This window comes from Mizuhopecten yessoensis, unplaced genomic scaffold (genome assembly GCF_002113885.1).
Source record: "Mizuhopecten yessoensis strain PY_sf001 unplaced genomic scaffold, ASM211388v2 scaffold8213, whole genome shotgun sequence".
In the NCBI taxonomy this organism is placed as follows: Eukaryota; Metazoa; Mollusca; class Bivalvia; order Pectinida; family Pectinidae; genus Mizuhopecten; species Mizuhopecten yessoensis.
The window spans coordinates 1947217-1969273 of record NW_018407435.1 but is presented as its reverse complement, the minus strand read 5'-3'; the positions used below and the strand labels follow the sequence as shown (position 1 = coordinate 1969273).

The window sequence follows — 22057 nt, the reverse complement described above, 5'->3', positions numbered from 1 at the left end:
CTTATCCGACCAGGTATGATATCTACTTTAAGACGGATGAATCGTGTTATAAACTTGTTATAAACTAAGGTATACTCTAGATAAGGAATTTATCGACTGATGTGTGAAGATCCTATATAACATACTCTTTCAACAGTGCCTACTCACAGGTGCTGTTCCATCACTACAAGTCTGTCGATGTGGACATAAGTATGAAATATAGGACTCTACAGGCGGTATGTCTTTATGTCCTTTCAGGATACATAAACAGATTTACATGTTTACTTAATCTGGGGTAAACATTGACAGGTAAGAGGGCACAAAGATTGTTCAAAGTGTAATTTATTTGGCATTTCGACCATGCTGAAACACGCCCGCATGGTCTGTGCCAAACCTAGGTATGATTTAATATGCCGAAAGTGTTAAAATATCAACACTGTCAATGACTAGAAGACAACAACACGGGGAAACTCAATCATATTACTGATTACAGGAATCAACTAGTCCAAAGTGAAACAGAGTGCACCAGCAGGAACAACATGTACACCAACACGTAAGAGTAGAAAAAAACAGGAAAGTGACCTACATAACTTAAAGCAAGGAGATAATTCAGGGGACCAAAGGATAGATACTCGTGTCTGTGTATATCAACACAAACCAAAGACATTTACTTAAAGGAACACCACAGCTAAAACGTGAACGCCAAAAAGCAGTAACACCAAAAGGCAGTAACACCAAAAGCAAATTTCAACTGGCTTAGAAAAAAAATACAGCACTGAAGGGTCACTACAACTGAAAGATAGGCAACAGCAATAGAGAATGATTCAACGAGACACGAAAACAATAAAATAGAAGGGGAACATTATTTCATTGCGGCAGAGCGGCCGAGCCGATGAGACAACTACAGTGTTAAATGTACATACAGTACAATGTCAGCTTGAACACAGGAGTTCCAAGCCCCTTTGGCTTGACTGGCCTCACATACCAATACCTGTCTAATAAAAATGAACGGTTTCCATAAGATTGGATTGGTTTTTCTTATTAAGTCGATAGCGAACTGATGAAACAAGGTTGTCCATACGCTATATAGGAGCGTTTGATATTGTGTAGCACCCTATCGACTAAGTGTGTTTGTAGATCTACCACGCCTTGGCACGCTCGCCAGCTATGATTATCATAGTCGTGATAAGAACCAGGTATTCGCCAATATCGTGGCAACCCCGTATCTGTGACTATGGGTCAGTTCTAATCGTTTAGCCTGTACAAATCTATCACAAATACAAGGGATATGGTCACCCTACACATTAGCTTAGCAATAACACCTGACGTACTTGTTATTTGGAGATCTTTGGCAATCAATTGTCAAGGCCGTAACAACATGCCTCAGTACCTAGGCACTCGCGTCACTATGCACTATATAATCTGTAATATATTGTTGTGTTTTGTATAATTAACATGCAATTGATAAAGACGAAAACGAAACTATCGACCATGATTTCAAAATCACCATTAGATTATGGATAACGTGACAGGAGAAACATGTATTTATTTAGTAATATGCAAATAAGTAGGGTCGTATTAAACCTTATTCTACAGTGACCGATTTATGCTATGCAGATTTCTTGTTATTGAAATCGAGCGCTCTATCGACTTTATAACCGACACGAAAGGTTTCGACGTGAGTCATTATGAGGTCAATTGAACTGATTGTGTCACCTGTCAACACCGTACCTGAATGAAACACGACACTTAACGGCTGTGGTTTCCGTAGTGATTGCCATCAAGTGTAATTTCCTTGTCTGGACCAAGTTTTATGATGGTTCATTATCTTCGTGATGTATTTGTGTCACACTTTCAATTGATTATTTTTGCCCCACTTGCAATTAAATAACGTAATGTCTTTTGATCCAATAATGATGTTTTGAATCCCAGATTGTTTCCCCCCAATTTTTCAATTTGTGATACTGTATTTACAGAACAAATTCATTACGAACTAGGCTAGGCATTTGCTTGTCCATAGCAAGGCTGTCTTATATCAGGACACTCAAGAATCGAGGAAGATTAATGTAACACACAAACAACGGTGATTGCAGCTTTAAAATTTGGTAATATTATAGATACAGTATGCCAAAAAATAATTACACTGCATCACACAGCCCTTTAGTCTTTCTATGACTCATCGGTGATGATAGGGGCCAAAAAGGTTGAAATCGAAATTGGTCTAAAACTACTTTTGAAACAGACGGAGAGGTACTTAAAACCCTATAATTCATGAATAGCAAAATGTAGAGGTGTACTAGTCAATTTCATATTAAATAATTTGTATAGTGTGTGTATATAATGGACTATGCCACTACTCAAACGTGATGACTGTGGCCATCAAGGCTACAGCACACCTCCGAGACTCCTACTACATATCACACACGTGTATCTGTCGTATGATCACACATGTGTATCTGTCGTATGATCACACATGTGTATCTGGCGTATGATCACACATGTGTATCTGGCGTATGATCACATGTGTATCTGTCGTATGAGCGCGAAGTCGCGTCAGTTTATTACATAGTGCATGCGATATGTCTGGACTTGAGAGCTACACTAAATTATTCAAGCAAAACATTTTTTTAAATGCAACCGTTCTCGTCCCTGAGGATAGTAAATAATATTATATCTGCTTTAAATATGTCTAACCACCGACAAACCAGATGTATTCGTTTGATTAAATTCCATTAAATATACATGAAATAAGTTTTATCTTCAGGGCCAACATACGCCTGGCTAAAACAGCAACTGACAGCAAAATCAATATAATTATGACTATCGATATTTTATTTCTTACATACACATATTCAAACAGCTACAGTTATACATATATGTAAGAAGTGTCAAATGTTGTAAATTGTTTATCTCTCGCGAGCTTCATGTATTCGCCTTTCTTCGGGGGAATTGCAATCATTGCTTTCACGAATATAAAAATTTGGGGGGAATATATGAAACCGCATTTCCGAATGTATGTGAATAAGGATTAAAATTCAAAAAATATGATTGCACAAGAACTCTGGCCTCTGTTCTCAGTAAGCTGGCTGATAATCCATTGTTGTCTGAACTGTTTGATATAAGATATACAAAACCATCGATTTCTCAATGATCAGGCACCACTAAATAGGGCCTTACGCGAAAGGTTTGGCTTATTTTAGCATGATAGTGAGAATAACGCCCGAATATCTATATATTATTAATGTACAAAAAAAGTTAAATTTTCGGTCAATCAGATTAGCATCATTCTCATAAGAGAATGACTTGCAAATATTTCTCATTACTTTATAATTGACTTGCCTTCACAATTTTCTCTGGAATAAAGATAACAAGACAGGATTTTACGGGATTTCACGGTAAAAGAATAATTTTCTACGCTTTGAATTTTTCCAATGAATTGTTAATTGAAAATGGCCGACACGTGCCGAACACCAAAACGATTTTACCGGGTTTTTTTTCTTTTTTTTTCTTAACAATTTCATTCCTTAACTGAGAGTAATGTTATCTACAAATTATATTACAAAAGGACAAAATCATCTTTGGCATCTACATGAAAACTTTGCAAGGTTTTTTGAAACAAATATGATAATTGCGAATAGATTGTTTATACCAAAATAGCATAGATAAGTATCGCAAAAAATAAGCTATTTACAGTATATTGTAATAGTTCCTAATTATCGCTGATATGTACTATCTAAATTCAACTCATTAATACTTGTTGAAATAATTGCTGACGTGCATATATTTTCTGGAACAGAAATTATTTAAGACACATTATCACAGTTGTAATGACATATTTTAATACATCACTGCGTAGTCACGTAATCACATCAACGCCAAGACCAGACCTAACTATACCTCAGGTGTGGTTCCCCCTAGACGATATCTCGTACAGTTGTGGTTCACACTAAACGATATCTCGTACAGTTGTGGTTCACACTAAACTATATCTCGTACAGTTGTGGTTCACACTAAACGATGTATCGTACAGTTGTGGGTCACACTAAACGATATATCGTACAGCTGTGGTTCACCCTAGACGATATCTCGTACAGTTGTGATTCACACTAAACGATGTATCTTACAGTTGTGGTTCACACAAGATGATATATAGTACAGCTGTGGTTCACCCTAGACGATATCTCGTACAGTTGTGGTTCACCCAAGACGATATATCGTACAGCTGTGGTTCACCCTAGACGATGTATCGTACAGCTGTGGTTCACACTTAAGGATATCTCGTACAGTTGTGGTTCACACAAGACGATATCTCGTAAAGTTGTGGTTCACACTAGCCGTTATCTCGTACAGTTGTGGTTCACACTTAACGATATCTCGTACAGTTGTGGTTCACACTAAACGATGTATTGTACAGTTGTGGTTCACACTAAACGATGTATCGTACAGTTGAAGTTCAGACTAAACGATATATCGTACAGTTGTGGTTCACACAAGACGATATCTCGTACAGCTGTGGTTCATCCTAGACGATATCTCGTACAGTTGTGGTTCACACTTAACGATATCTCGTACAGTTGTGGTTCACACTAAACGATGTATCGTACAGTTGTGGTTCAGACTAAACGATATATCGTACAGCTGTGGTTCACCCTAGACGATATCTCGTACAGTTGTGGTTCACACAAGACGATATCTCGTACAGCTGCTGCTCACCCAAGACGATATCTCGTACAGTTGTTGTTCACACTAAACGATATCTCGTACAGTTGTGGTTGCTGTTGTTCACACTAAACGATGTATCGTACAGTTGTGGTTCACCCTAGACGATATCTCGTGCAGCTGTGGTTCACACTTAACGATATCTCGTACAGTTGTGGTTCACACTAAACGATATCTTGTACAGTTGTGGTTCACACAAGACGATATCTCGTACAGTTGTGGTTCACACTTAACGATATGGTTCACACTAAACGATATATCGTACAGTTGATGTCAACAAAAGACGATTTCTCGTACAGTTGTGGTTCACACTTAACGATATCTCGAACTTAACGATATCTCGAACAACTATGGTTCACACTAAACGATGTATCGTACAGTTGTGGTTCACACTAAACGATGTATCGTACATTTGTGGTTCACACTAGACGATATCTCGTACAGCTGTGGTTCACACTAGACGTGAAACGATACGATATCTCGTACAGTTGTGGTTCACATGAAACGATATCTCGAACAGCTGTGGTTCACCCTTGACGATATTTCGTACAGCTGTGGTTCACACTTAACAATATATCGTACATTTGATGTTCACACAAGACAATATCTCGTACTGTTGATTTCACACAAGACGATATCTCGTACAGCTGTGGTTCACACTAAACGATATATCGTACAGCAGTTCACATCAGATGCTATCTTTATACAGTTGTAGATCACACTCGACCAGAACACACTCTTCACGTTGCTGTATAAATCCATTCCTTTTCTTTCGGTGAATGTTCTGAAGGTTCCGTTAGATTGTCGTCTGTCTCTGAATATGCAGCTCGGTAGTCCAAAGGAAGTGTTTTCACCCACTGCTCTGTTCGTACTTTGGACGATAGTCTCAATTTATTTAATTTTTCTATAACCCCTGGGGTAATCGGTCTATATCTTACCGCTTTTGACTTTACCGGACTTGCCGGTTTCATATCCATGCTGCGTATTAAATCGAGAGGTCCCTTGTGTCCATGTGCACTAGCGGAATCTTCTCCGTCCGAGTCTCCGGGAGAATGGAGCCTGGACGACATGTTGATGTCGTTTATAAGTTCTGGAAGACTTATCTGGTGACTTCCGGGACGCCCGCCGTTTAGGGCTTTCTGGTTTGGGGTGCCGTTTTTACCCGGCTGTACACATCCGTTTCTTTTTCCTGCATTTTTATCAGACTGCCATTGTTTAAGGTCTCGTACGTTTACATTCCGTCCAGGCTTGGTATATCTTTCGGAATTAAAACTAATGGCGGAGTGTTTTTCTCTTCTCTGTAGCGAAGGAAGTAGTGTTTCCGTAGCCGGACGTTCACCAGCCACAAAGGAATAGCTACGTTTTAACACTGGTTGTCTGGTGTACAGATGGCCCATCAGATTCCTCCTTGCGGTATCCTTTCGCGAGACGAGGTCGTACACCATCCTCTCGCCCACACCTCCCGACACTTTCCTCTCGAACCCTCCCCCGGATACCATTGTGTCGTGTAGAGGTGGTGAGGGGTGATTCTTTGCTGGCCGATTATTCGGTGACGAGGTGCGGTTTAACTCCGTACGAGCATTGCTCTCTTCGCCTATTAAATGTCTCCGTAAATCGTTGGCTGCTTCCGTCCCATATTTATCCGCGGAATAGTTCGCGCTAGAATATCCACTTGTCGATATTCTCTGTTGATCGGCAAACATCTGAAGAGTCGGTTAATGATATACACGTTATTCAAATTACCCATACCACTTTCCATTTATTCTATTCCTGTCAAATGTATTTGTTGAACTTATCATCCTACTTACATTCGCTGCCAAACAGCTAACCACGTTCTAATGTTTGAACATCCTCTTCACCTTACAAATGCTCAATTGCATTTTCAATTATGTCTTTATTACGTCGTTGTGTTTTTGGATCAGGTCCAGCACAAGGAATTCATGTCAGTGTGTTCAGGAATAATGAGTAAAAATTGCATTCACCTGTCGGTACACGAGGGCTTACACGTATATAGAGCTTTACCTCTCTAATACCTGTAAGGCTTCACCTCCTCCTGTGCGGCTTCACCTCCCGATACCTGTGGGGCTAGATGACGTGGTTATAGACGCCGTGTCCACGTCCAGTCAGTGTTAATATGTGTATGACAATGGCACATCTACACTCCAGCTGGATATGTAAATATTTTAGCGATTATAATTGAGCGCTGAGATCGATTGTTATTAAAGTTCACACACGCACCCTGTATCTCCACTTCTCCGAGCGGTAGGAGACTTGACCAGTGTATACAGTACTCCTGACGATTGATAACCAGTACCTTGAAGTTCGATCCACAGAATGGAGGCCCGTACGTTGTGGAGAGTCTCTTAGATGTACACAAGATACCCGCTCAGGCACGAAATTTCTCCGCCAATACACACACACCTCCTATTAAAGGGCTCAGAAATTAAACATTTCCAATAAATAACGTGTTTGGCTCCATCGCGCCGTTCATTATGAAACCGTATATCGGTTAAAACTTGAAGTCAGACACAGTCGATATAGGGAATGAAGGACCGATGAGGGTTTCATCGGTAGTTATGGCACAGTGCAGGTTAAAAATATCTTGATATAGACCAGCATGCATAATACGTATTAGTTCGGTCCATGTCGTGGCTTTAAATACCCGTATTCATCACGCCTACACTGCTCCGCTCGGTCTAAGCTGGTTAGGCCTCTCGCATACCATTTAAATGTAGACCTGGAAAAGATCGAATGGAATGAAAGGATTTAAGCCGTCACGACAATATCTTAGTACATACGAGTCTCGAACAATGACCACATTGATTTGATATCTGAATAGATTTTTCACAAGATTACAATAATTTTCATAGTGATGTTATTCTCTTTTAGTAAAGGGGAAATGCTTTTTTTGTGTGAAAAAAAGCTCCGTGTGTAAATGTGACTGACACGCACAGAATATCTTCCATCAAAACATTTAATATTCGTACATTTACACCAGCGGCTAACAATAATATACACTGTCACTAGTCGTGATCAATTTTCAATACATTCTAGTGATTCCCCTGTGATCATACCTCATTCTGAACAGTCTGTGTGATCATGCCTCATTCTTAACAATCCGTACCTTAGTCTTTCCCATTAAATTTGATTCCCATATTTCCAATATGAAGAAGAAAATCAATGCAAAACAAATCTGTCTAAGGAAAACAATTACTAAGACAACTTAAACTATGGTGATCGATCTATCGTCATCACCGTAAGGAGAAAATGTCACTTAGTTGCCTGGGAGTTTTCCCGAAGCAGAGTAAACTGGAGTAAAAATGGTAAATTTCATTAACACCTTCAAATAGTACAGTTTCAAATCTAGTGGGGTAGACTGAACTAGTAATCAAATACACACACACACACACACACACACACACACACGATCGTGTTATCCTTAAGCAGGTAACAGTTTGCTATCTTAATTTGTCTACTTCGGGGTCTTTTAATGATGACATTCATAAGATCACGTCTGCATGTGCATTCTACCTTCCCGTATAACGACCCAAACTAGACATCAACACTCCCTAATGTATCTGCAAATAAGCACATGTATCATGCAATGTGTTGGCAAAATGTTTAAAATGCACTTGTTCATGACTTGTATGCTATTTTAAGGTATGTTTATCACGTATATTTGTTTTTTAGTGTAATAATAATATTTCAAATTGAACGTAGAAATTAAATGTTAGAAAAAGTCCGAATAACATATACAAGGTATTGTGTAAAACCAAATGAATGATTAACAAAATTAGGGAATTTATGTGATCAGTGATGATGAATGGAAAATCATCTTCAAACTGTCTTTATATATTACCAAAAACCAAGACTAAAATTGTGTCATTGCAAGATCAACCACTTTATTAATAGCAAACAACTCAATTGTGTTTAAAACTGGATTCTCCGAACATTAATTTTACACTTTCTGAGAAGATACCAAGAAATGAAATGATATCTCCGTAAATTTTGGAAATTAATTCTGCTTTTACATATCAACAGAGTGTTAAAAAAAAAACATCACTGATAAGAACCAAATGCCTAATCATTCAATTTAATAACCTAATAATAATATACAATAACTTTACCATAAAAACGCATCTATATTTGCCATTATGATCGAAATTAAGGGATCATGAGGTTGACCTACCTTAAGGTGTGCTGGTGGTTTTCAGTCGGTCAACTTAGACGGATACCAATCATTCACCTGAAACGAACGAATGGGTACATGGATATTTTTTTTAAACCATTTACCTGAAACTTATAAATGAGTACATGGGTAAATTTCCGTTAAACCATTTACCTGAAACGAAGGAATGGGTACATGGGTAAATTTCTGTTAAGATACTAACGTCGTTAAGTACATTTCTGATGTGAATAGGTAAAGCACAATACAAACATAGCAACTCGGGGAAATTCAGAACAAACGAATCTTGTGGACAAGAACAAGTTAGGCAAGTCCATCCAGTCCTACGACATCTACGTATTAAAACATTTAAAAGTTCATTAAGCCAGAGGACGTGTAAAACAGGAAAAGGTCGATACAGCTCAACAACATCCAAAAGACAACATACGCCGGAGGATTCCTTCGATCTAATGACAACAACAGGTACCAGAACAAGCGTGATGATTTCATGATCCTTTACAACAAATCCAAGCCGGAATACCACGACTGAGAGTTCCCTCCACCAAATGTGGGTTATTTTCTTGTCATATACAGAAAAATGATAACAGTTGCGAACGATCTAAGCATGACATGACGTGTACGCTAGCTTGAACCAACTTGAGATTTTCTCTTCACGTGTCAAAACTTTGGTTTACTTTTTACCCGCAGATAAAATCAGATCAAGTACAGTTGTGTATGTCAATATGATCTTGTATTTTATTCAAGTTTAATAGCTGTAATTTAAAAAGGTTTCGTCGCAGAGCTTCTCAATGATTTTGTTTCCAAGGAGAGTTTAAGAAGTAGACTCTTGCGTTATCTACATATACTTCAGTACCGGCAGTGTACTAGCAGTTAAGACGGACCTGTCAAATATAACACTGTTTTACACGTCCGGTCCCAACCCAGTGGAGTAAAGAAGGATTAGAGATACATTACAGTAGACAGTTTTCATTGACAAGCACCTATGCATGTGGTGTGTTACCAAGGAAGGGGTCCGTATGGAGCCGTGTTGGTACGATACCGTGGAATGGACATTCAGGATAATACCGGGGCGCTTATTGTCAAATGATTACAAACACTCATCTTGGAGAAAAAATGAACATCAAGTGAAATGTGTGTGTGTGTGTGTGTGTGTGTGTGTGTGTGTGTGCGTGGNATGACTTTTAGATAAAATTGTCGTGTTTGTCTCTCGCGCTCGAGTTTCGGCGGTCATTGTACAATGTTGAAGACTGACAAGGAAAATGTTGCTTTGTAAATTCGTCTACTGAAAAATATCTTTTCATAGAAATGCCGTGAAAATAAGCATTTAATGATATAACGTAATTTTTAGGGTCACTATCTTGAGGAGTTTTCTTGTCAGATGATTTGCTACTACAGAGCCTGTCCCAAGTATCACGATTAGCTGTATATATGTATCATGTATGCCAAAACATTAGTTAAGGTTTCCTTCCGAAGATCTTTCAATCCACGCTGTGGAAATGTTACCACTGTCATCAGAATGTAGTTTCAGATTTTAAGAATTCCATGGCAGTCAGGATGAAAGGACGCTCACTGTGATATACAGACAAGTGTCCTTAATTTCAATGTGACCATTCCCCTTCCAAGGCAACCTATTTTGCCTCGTTTTATGACTTCGCAATGCTTTCCTTTTTGTTGTTATCTAACCTAGTTTTGCTGTTGTCTTTAAGTTCTGATTTTTCGTTTAGTGTTGGCAATATATTACAATGTGTTTCTGTTCTACCTCTACCATTCTACATAAGAGGTGTGATCCGTCATTTAAGTCGATCGTTTGTATAGACAATGGCTAGCGTATGGTATGTCTAACTATTCTTAAATCGTGTTAATTTTTGCTATATTGATTTTAAATATAGAAAAAAAGTAAATTCTAATCTCTATAAACAACATTGACCTAGTAAAGATTATTCTTGACATTTATCTTTAAAAGTTGTTTTGACCGGAAATGTTTTTAGATTTATATCTAATTGATATTTACAAAGGGTACAATTACTGTCGTCGGTCTGAATTCCTCAAAACCACAAACCTTAAGCTTATATTTTCTGACAGGATTTTCTACTCCTTTTAGCACCTTGTCCTGTAGATGTATATACATATGTATATATAATACAAACGACCGACTAAAAAACAAGCTGCTTTCACCCTTCACATGACTCTTCAGGTTTATTAGGTATAAGTGTAGGTACTATATAAAGGAATGGTCTAGTTTATTTACAGCTTTGTGACCCTGACAATAGTTTTAGGTAAACTATTGATATTTTCATATTAATCAAACTAAAAAACCCAAAATAGAATACGTTTTTGGGTCCAAATGTTCGCCTGATGAACGACTGTAAGTGTGACTGCCATCCTTGCTATTTGTTTGAGGGGGAGTTGAAATGTCGTACCAGTAAACTAATAACGCCGTTAGTTTCGGGTACTTAAACTGTCTAGTTGAGGTATTTACCACAGAGCGTGGCACTATTAACCACATTAGCCCTCGACATGGAATATAAATATACAACTTTCAATCTGAAATAAGTAGGCTTTGTATAAACATAGCTGACTTAAGATCGAAAATCTATTCAATTCAGACAGGATTTGTATTGCAGTCCTTTCCCACCTGCAGGTCTCTCTGAATATATACACCGTCCGGAGGTAACCTATTATGGGTGTTGGTATTCTTTCTCTTGTCAAACATGAATAAATAAAAGTATAATATCTGAATTTCATATTTCACGGCATCTATCGCCTCACAATGTTTGTATTATACAAAACGAATTCATATTTGTGAAATAATACGAGCTGTAGGTGTTGTTGAAAGAAAGTCGCCATGAATAGCGTTGGCTAGGTCGATTTTATAAATATCATAAGTATAAAGATATGTTTACCGAGAAACAACATCTGTCCCGATGACACTAGAAAACGGCGCCCTGTAAACAATATCGCTCTATATTGTTAGTCTTTGCGTAGGTTTCGAAACAGCAACATACCGAAGTTGTCAAAGATAGTCGAAAAACATGTATTTATAAAATCTTGTTTGAATCTTTAAGTTGACAAAGCTGATATCTAATCATGTATTTTCTTTGTAAACACTAGATGTGTTTGATGGAGACATAATTAGGGTTAGTTTGTGTTGGTCGAGGAGAAAGAGAAAGACTAGCGTCGTACAGGTAAATAGAACTAACACGATGTCCTCGGAGGGACATGCTCTCTCGTGCACTATTTCATCGAAGTTAACAAACCTTCCCGATTAATGACGTCAGTAACAGAGATCTAGGGTCAAAGTGTTCAGTCTGGTCGATTCGGAACAACAGAACAGAATAAAGCAAACCAAATACCCAACCCGACTCCAAAATACATTAAAGCGGAACTAGTTTGGCACTGTCTCTGACACCAACGCGGAGCTAGTTTGGCACTGTCTCTGACACCAAAGCGGAGCTAGTTTGGCACTGTCTCTGACACCAAAGCGGAGCTAGTTTGGCACTGTCTCTGACACCAAAGCGGAGATAGTTTGGCACTGTCTCTGACACCAAAGCGGAGCTAGTTTGGCACTGTCTCTGACACCAAAGCGGAGCTAGTTTGGCACTGTCTTTGACATCAAAGCGGAGCTAGTTTGGCACCGACTCTGACACCAAAGCTGAGCTAGTTTGGCACTGTCTTTGACACCAAAGCGGAGCTAGTTTGTCACTGTCTCTGACACCAAAGCGGAGCTAGTTTGGCACTGTCTCTGACACCAAAGCGGAGCTAGTTTGGCCCTGTCTCTGACATCAAAGCGGAGCTAGTTTGGCACTGTCTTTGACATCAAAGCCGACTTGGATAACCTCATATAAAATATGAAATCTGAATTTGTATGTTTACGAAAGTCCTGCACGTAAGGAAATTAATTCCTTTTTAAATATACTTTTTAATTGCGAAAGCATAACTTAAATTCAGAAAACTTTTTTTTTACCCGAATAATTGGTGGCAATAATGCTTGAAAGGAAACCAACTACATTAAGGAACGTTCTTGGGTCTGGGGCCAGGGACGAGTTTCTAAGCCCATTTACTTGTTTTTTGTTCGAGTAAACGTTTAAACTGGATATCAACACTCGTAATGCAACAAACCGAAACTGTCTGCGTTCTCAACCGACATCAGGTGCCCATTGCACAGCTGTTTAAGCACAATGATATCAAACAGTATACATTCCACTCAACGTTAAGACCCGGTGCATGTATACCATATAAACTAATTAATTCGAAGTAATAAAGGAAATCCAATTAATAATATGATCTTGTATAAGATAAGTTTAAATCGTCATAATAGAGGTGTATTACTCTCACGGCGAGTAATTAACTAATAACGAATTTTTTTTATTAGTTATCAGACATGCTTAATACACTTAGATCGTAACAGGAGACTTGTTTGTTCATTTCACCTAAGCTAGAATCTCAATGAACTACTAGTAATCGAACTTAATTACGTTTGGTGTGGTTTGCACATATTTTAAGCATTCGGAAATCAGTATTTGTGACTAGCACGTGCAATATATGACGCAGCATCCAGGTTGTCACGTGACATTGTTACATATATACATAGAAACGCGTCAGCTTACGTGTCGTGTCACGAAATTACACACACCGGTCGAATACGTGTAGCTGAACCCAGCATCTATAATGTCACGTTACAAATGTACAATGCCATCTGTGCGATTACTGATACAAGTACTAGTATTACACGTGTAATGTGTCCTATCATCTTAAAGTGCCACGTGACAAAAACACACGTGGCAGAACGACACATATGCAATGGGACACTGCATGTAAGGGTCACGTGACAAAGAAACATGTCAGGGAAAACGTTACTCCCATAACATGAGAGGCCGCTGGTCGGCCTTTTTTCAATCGGATATGATTTTGCCAACTGCGACCTCTCATTTCCGAAGCACTATTTCTTTGATGCAGTTTCCGCCCGAAATTCGTGCGGAACAAAATCGGCTTGAAAAACTCACTTAAGTGGTTAACAGTTCATGACAACGATGTCTACTCACGGTTTATATAATATAGATCTCATATGTATGTCACAGACACAAATATATAGTATATTACGGAATAGAACACTCAAAATACATGTCCATGTCGTTGTTGCACATCTCTGACCTACATTTAAAACATGGCTTCTGGATTAATACAAAATAGCAAGGGGGATTTCAAATTGAACGAAATAATACGGAGTTTGTTTGTATTCCGCTTGTGAAACATTACATGTAATCCATGTTTGTATTAACCGGAAAAATCATGGCAAATGCTGTCTGCTTCGCTTCGAATGAGGAAAAACTCATTATTTATGTCTTTGACACGAAATTTTTCTCATATAATCATGGATTTATGGAAAGGAATATTTATTGGACCCTTTTGACCATTTAAATGTGAGTAAACACGATATACTCTTTCTTAATCCGAACTTTGAAAATGTGATCGTCAGCATCGGGAAAATCAGCTATGGGCAGTTAGAGGTTACGCGGCGCCTGTCAAAAGTTTTTCGCCGTGTAAAACCTCTAACATTGTTGGAGTAGAGAAACGTGTAACGAGACGCAGCAAGTTAAGTGTCACGTGACAATCGTTTATAATTGTGTAAAGCACGTGCAATATATATAGGATTCACCATGTCATTATAATACCACGTGATAAACTATACCGGTGAGTAGATCCTAAATAATCAGCAGGGGGCGTTTTGTCAGCTGTGTATACATTACGTCCCGTGATCCTTGAATAGAATGATGTTTTAGGTTTCATAGAGAAATTGAGCTGTTCATTTTTTATCAAACATTTATCAGTGTCATTCAGATGTACTACGGTTTATGAATAAAGAGATTTTAATGAATACGATACGAGATTAAACATAATGCGGTTTAATTGGTGTGCACTTACTGTAGTCTTTTATGGAAAGTTTAACTAATTTAAATCACATTCCATTATACGGTGCCCTTGACCCGCTGTAGTCAGGTAAGCTGTATGCTATTGCGCGCGTGTAATACACCGGAGATACCAGTGTATATCGGTTGTCTATGAATATGACAGGGCGGAATTAAATTTCAATTCAAAAGGAATTATATTTCTCAATATACTGTCGATAACTTAACAAGTCTCGTCCCTCCTTTGAGCACCACAACAAACCCTAGATTCCACTTTGAAGAGAAGTGACAAAAACCTTTCCGATCTTTCATAAATTGATCAGGGTTACGTGAAAGCTTGAGGCGATTATAGGACCTGCTTATTGATAAATGACAAAGACAAAGTAGGAAATGTTTGGTTGCAGTGTTTCCCAATTATTTTTTCCCTGGGGAACTCCTGCATGTGGTCATGTAACCGAATTCGGAACACAAAGCGCATATTTGTGTAGGAACCAAACATAAAACGCTGAAGTAGGTCTCGAGTCGAGCTCGAGGTGACGCTTGTTGTTTTGACACGTCAACACTAATATGTACATATATTTAATCGTAAAAACATACATGCATAAGTAATAAAAGAGTTTGCAGTAAAACATGAAAAGAAATGATCGATTACGTTAGGAAAGGAGATCAACAGAGTTAACACAGGATCCAAGATTAATTGCAACTGGGTGATGGGATGTGTGTATAAGTGAGATCAGAATTTTGCTCAGTAGGAGGTAGCGAAAAAAACTTACAAAAGTCAAAAAATATTTTGATAATAAATTATAATGGGCTTTTCCCGGTCGGCGGGTGCTTTTTCGTTGTATTTGAGATATAAAATGTTTGTTTCTTTTTTTAAACGTGCATCTTTAACGCAATATAGGTGTTTCGATCGTTCTTTTTTTCTCTCACCAAAATACCACATGAGGTAACATTTAACTACAGGCCATCCGCAGGAACGTTTAACTACAGGCCATGCGCACACACCTTTAACTACAGGCCATCCGCAGGAACGTTTAACTTCAGGCCATGCGCATTAACGTTTAATTATATACCATACATTAACCTTTAACTACAGGCCATGCGCACACACCTTTAACTACAGGCCATCCGCAGTGACGTTTAACTACAGGCCATGCGCAGTGACGTTTAACTAGAGGCCATCCGCCGTAACGTTTAACTACAGGCCATGCGCACAGACGTTTAACTACAGGCCATGCGCAGTGACGTTTAACTAGAGGCCATCCGCAGTGACGTTTAACTGCATGCCATCCGCAGTAACGTTTAACTACAGGCCATCCACAGTAACGTTTAACTACAGGCCATGCGCAGTGACGTTTAACTACAGGCCATGCGCAGTGACGTTTAACTTCAGGCCATGCGCAGTAACGTTTAATTATATACCATACATTAACGTTTAACTACAGGCCATGCGCAGTAACGTTTAACTACAGGCCATCCACAGTAACGTTCAACTACAGGCCATCCGCAGGAACGTTTAACTACAGGCCATGCGCAGTGACGTTTAACTTCAGGCCATGCGCAGTAACGTTTAATTATATACCATACATTAACGTTTAACTACAGGCCATGCGCAGTAACGTTTAACTACAGGCCATCCGCAGTGACGTTTAACTGCATGCCATCCGCAGTAACGTTTAACTACAGGCCATCCGCAGTAACGTTTAACTACAGGCCATGCGCAGTGACGTTTAACTTCAGGCCATGCGCAGTAACGTTTAATTATATACCATACATTAACGTTTAACTACAGGCCATGCGCAGTAACGTTTAACTACAGGCCATGCGCAGAGACGTTTAACTACAGGCCATGCGCAGTGACGTTTAACTAGAGGCCATCCGCCGTAAAGTTTAACTACAGGCCATGCGCACAGACGTTTAACTACAGGCCATGCGCAGTGACGTTGAACTAGAGGCCATCCGCAGTGACGTTTAACTGCATGCCATCCGCAGTAACGTTTAACTACAGGCCATCCACAGTAACGTTCAACTACAGGCCATGCGCAGTGACGTTTAACTAGAGGCCATCCGCAGTGACGTTTAACTGCAGGCCATCCGCAGTAACGTTTAACTACAGGCCATCCGCAGTAACGTTTAACTTCAGGCCATCCAGAGTAACGTTTAACTACAGGCCATCTGCAGTAACGTTTAACTACATGCCATGCGCAGTGACGTTTAACTACAGACCATCCGCAGTAACGTTTAAATACAGGCCATCTGCAGTAACATCCACTTACAAACCATCCGCAGTGACGTTTAACTACAGGCCATCCGCAGTAACGTTTAACTACAGACCATCTGCAGTAACGTTTAACTACAGACCATCCGCAGTAACGTTTAAATACAGGCCATCTGCAGTAACATCCACTTACAAACCATCCGCAGTAACGTTTAACTACAGACCATCTGCAGTAACGTTTAACTACAGGCCATGCACAGTGACGTTTAACTGCAGGCCATCTGCAGTAACGTTTAACGTCAGGTCATCCACAGTAACGTTTAACTACAGGCCATCCGCAGTAACATTCACTTACAAACCATCCGCAGTAACGTTTAACTACAGGCCATCCGCAGTAACGTTTAACTACAGGACATGCGCAGTGACGTTTAACTACAGACCATCTGCAGTAACGTTTAACTACAGGCCATGCGCAGTGACGTATAACTACAGACCATCTGTAGTTACGTTTAACTACAGGCCATCTGTAGTTACGTTTAACTACAGGCTATCCGCCGTAACATTTACTTACAAACCATCCGCAGTAACGTTTAACTACAGGCCATCCACAGAAACGTTTAACTAAAGACCATCCGCAGTTACGTTTAACTACAGACCATGCGCAGTCGTAATTTGTCGCTGAAGTATAACGTGACAATGAGCGATTTTGTATAACAGGCGAATTTTAGATTTACCCAAAGTATCCTACCCTTACCTTAACAGCGGCTATGGAAAATCGGAATCAATCATTGTTTTGCCTGTTTCTAGATGTACCTGCTGCATTTTTAAGCAAACTTCTTGGCTTGCCTCTTTCATGTCTGTATCCTCCGTCATGAAAGACTCCAGATCGCTTCGCATAGTTTCGTCATGTTAGTTTTCGTTCTCCTACACACGTATGCACTGAGATATACATACATGTACGAGCGTCAATGTATGAGTTTTTGCACGGGGAGCAGAATAACATTTTGAAAGTTTGGTACAGTTATCAAATATTCTGGCAGAATTTTTTGGAAAGTGTAATCTAGGGGAAGTGTAAGTTTTTTGGCACATGTTGCATTGTTTTTCCTATCTAAAATCTATGATATCGTAACAGTGATTTTTAACATTATAGTTGCTTTAAGTTCTCATAACTTGTTTAAGGGGAGATCATTTGGCTGAGGACGCGAAATGATACATTTGTAAATAATAATAAAACCACACCGCCTACGGCAGCATGTACATAAAAGTGTAAAGATTTTCGCTCAATGGTTGGTCGTTCACGATGGGAAATAGGTTCCGGTGCCTACCCCTAATATTACCGAACTGGTATACGAGACACTCATTCTCGGAAATAAGATGTTGCACGTTTTAACGGGACACTCATTCTCGGCAGTGCGATGTTAGCACCTTAAATCGGGACAATCATTCTCGGCAGTGAGGTCTTAGCACGGTATAACGGGACACTCATTCTCGGCAGTGAGGTGTTAGCACGGTATAACGGGACACTCATTCTCGGCAGTGAGGTGTTAGCACGGTATAACGGGACACGCATTCTCGGCAGTGAGGTGTTATAGCACGGTTAAACGGGACACTCATTCTCGACATTGATGTGTTAGCACGTTATAACGAGCCATTCATTCTCGGCAGTGCGATTTCAGCACGGTATAACGGGACACTCATTAGCGGCAGTGCTATGTTAGCACGTTATAACGGAACACTCATTCTCTGCAGTGTGATGTTAGCACGGTATTACGGAACATTCATTCTCTGCAGTGCGATGTTAGCACGGTATTACGGAACACTCATTCTCGGCAGTGAGATTTCAGCACGTTATAACGGACCACTCATTCTCGGCAGTGCGATGTTAGCATGTATAACGGGACAGTTAATTTCAACAGTAATGTAATACCATTTTACAACTGAAAGTATAGATATAGATCGTAAAATAGATTATATAACTCCACAGCAGTAAATATCGGTCCATTACCGTTATGTCACAGCATGGTATGTCATTGTTTACCTATCTATTACTCTGAGTACGTCTAGATCTAGAGAGGACACCCCTCGAACACTCCATTATCGCCTTTTGTTATTACACATGAAAGGTCACAAGTGTTATGTTCTCCAATATATCATCAATGAATCAGAAACGAGTTAATTATATTTACTTCAAACACTAGTTATAATTGACAGTCGTTGTTATGGTGTTGGTATATTTAAGAGATGTGCTTATCATTGTTCCGGAATAAATGTCCCCGTTTCTAGTTAGGCCGATAGCTCGATATTAATCATAATTACCGGTAGACTGGTAGTCTAGGTTCGTGCTCGTGTTGCTAGTTAAACAGTCGTGTAATCACGACATGGTACCTACTTTAGCTGCTATTCAGGGATTCAATAACGCCATGATCCTCGTGCTTCAATTTAAAAAAAATCTAAGACTTTATATGCCTACGGTGAAATGTTCTATTAGGTGAAAATACAGTATCATCATTAGAAAAAATATTTCAATTATCTTCTGGACTTAAAAAAGCATACTTCTTGCGACGCATTTTAGTTCGATATTTGATTATTTAGATGCAAAAATGAAATTGAACAAATGAAAAAAACATAAATTCCAGTGGTCAAATTTGAAACTTTCCAACAGCCAACCAAACAGTATAAAAATGGAAGATGGATAGCTCGCAAAGGGAAGAAACTAAACTCATAGAAACCTTTCGTGTAGAATCGCAACGCTCACCTACAGTACTCTTAAATAAAGGTCCCCGTTCCTCATTAGTTCGATAGCTTGATATTATTCTTTATTTAGAAATACTGAACAAATTGGAACTCTTTTTTCGTCGGAGATACAACAAAAAGCGCTGGACTCTGTACCTTAATACTCTCAAATAAAAATAGAAAATGATGAACTGGTGTCCTTCAATTTTATACCTAAGTCTTTTTAATGATGTATGTGACGGTACTTCATCAATTGTCTGTTAAGAATGATAATAACTGAAAACTGACGGACGCAGTACTAAGGTGAAAGTTAAGTCCATGGTAGGCCTTAGTGTATTGGGCCTCACATACCCTACCGTAACACGAAAACCCTAACACGGAGATATATAACACATTACATGATCGAACATAACGAGACACGCCGCTTGAGGTCACAACAATGCCTGCATAAATCATTTAGATTTACCGGTTTTGTTAGCTTACCACAACGTTTATTTCAAAATGTCCAGATAAATAACGCCCAATATCTGACTATTTAGTAAAACAGTTTTTGTTTTAAAAAGCTAACTATCCTTTCCTGATTTTCAAAATTAGTTTTTAAAAAACCCGGACCAACTTTTCTTCTGGAGTACTTTTTGAGTTGATGTGTTACACCCTCTCAACGTCCTAGTGACGTAGAGGCGGAGAGAGGCCTCGCAGGACCAGACAAGTCCAAGGCTAACCATGATAAATCATATTTTCTGTTTACCAAATCACCAGGAAGAAAAATATAATAGTATACGTTATGTGACGATAAAGCTAACATTGTAAATAAGAACTGCCTACCCGTGTTCGTATCTTGCTGTCTGGGTTGTCTCCCTTGACGTGATGACAGGTGGGGGACAGGTAAGTCTGCCAGGTATATATAAGATAGACGAACGTGATAAAACAAGCTAAGATTCGACCATAATCATCTGCGTATCATTCAATTACTCAACCAGGTGTGTTACCGTTAACCCCAGAAGAACAAAGGCGTACACGCGTTATTGTACACTTGAGTGTGCACTCCAGAGACACCCAGGTGTAGTACATCTAATTGTTTAGTTCATTTTAAATGTTGATCTACTCCTCTGTAATTTACACGTACAATGCTTGTCCCAAAATTACATGTCACCCCGGGACAGGACCAGAGACTAGGGGAGGCGGCGGTACAAATGAGGAAAAAAAGAGGAAATAAGCATGCTTTATAAAGAAAGTGACAGGCGGAGGGCCTAGCTCTTTACACATAGACCCTCCAACCACCCAATGCCCAATCCCCCCCCCCCCCCCCCCCCCCCCTCCTTACGCCTATCTTAACCACATTTTCTAATTGGCGATGAACTAACTTCATGTTTCAACAGTACAAAGCTAACCAATATTCTGTACAGTTAAAGGGCAGATAATCTCATTGTTCGCAGTTAAAATCACTGAGAGTGTTGACCTCTATAAACTCACTACGAATGTCCGGTGTCCGGACAGTTGTTTGCCAGCGACGTCGTCTTTTTTCCGTTGTGTGTCTGGTAAGATGTACCTTCGACAATCACACTATATAAAAAATATACACCTTAGCTGTCAAGTTAAAGTGAATTAATAATCAATACATATATTTACCTGTTCCACTGCTGAAAACGTAGGATTCGTTACTGTTTGTCCAATCTGTAATGTTATTTCACTGGTCAAACACGTCACTTTCTGATGTCCTGAAGTTCTACAAAAACGTGGTCAAAACCACGTACTGTTCCACGAAAAATCTCCGCCTCCGGTGGTCACTCCGGAAAAATCAACAGCTCGCGCCTGACGGTTGGATCATGTATTGTATATATATATATATATACAAGAACACGTATTATACTCTCACCGATCTGTTACCTAAATATGGGTGTTTTAAATGTAAACAAGCGTCGACAACATTCTCTACAATATATATATTTAAATGTAGAGTTTGTTGTGTAGTTCTACCTGTACGGTGGATAGACTTGTAATACACCTGGCGTAAAACCTGATCGAATACAACCTATCCTCTTATAAAAAAACCTGACCATGCTAACGTGTGCTAGGTATAGGATTAAGTGGCATTTCTGTTAGCGTCGATAGACAAGCTAGACTGATATATTTACAACCTGTCATTATATCAACCTTACATACCGACTTTAAAATCCATTCCCTCTGTGTAATAATCAATAATCAATCTATAAAATATATTGATATACAATTCTATACCAATGGCAATCCTCTAACAGCTGTTAGCGTAAATATGTTTTTTTTTGTTTAAGTTTTTGAAGTGTTACAGGGGAATGT

The 22057-nt window shown here is 39.2% G+C and overlaps 1 protein-coding gene across 3 annotated transcripts; it reads right to left on the bottom strand.

Annotated features, from left to right (window-relative positions):
* Positions 1–2835: 2835 nt before the first annotated feature.
* Positions 2836–21801, bottom strand: LOC110455360. 3 transcript variants are annotated; one of them, XM_021505448.1, is made up of 3 exons: positions 21371–21801; positions 8888–8944; positions 2836–7435 (listed from the first exon to the last, which is right to left on the bottom strand). In XM_021505448.1, the coding sequence occupies exon 3, from the start codon at positions 6399–6401 to the stop codon at positions 5439–5441; it is 963 nt and encodes a 320-aa protein (XP_021361123.1). In that variant the 5' UTR covers positions 6402–7435; positions 8888–8944; positions 21371–21801; the 3' UTR covers positions 2836–5438. The 3 variants fall into 3 exon arrangements, with proteins under 3 accessions (XP_021361123.1, XP_021361124.1, XP_021361126.1); XM_021505449.1 differs by lacking the exon at positions 21371–21801 and adding an exon at positions 21215–21236; XM_021505451.1 differs by lacking the exon at positions 21371–21801 and adding an exon at positions 20567–20585.
* Positions 21802–22057: the final 256 nt, after the last annotated feature.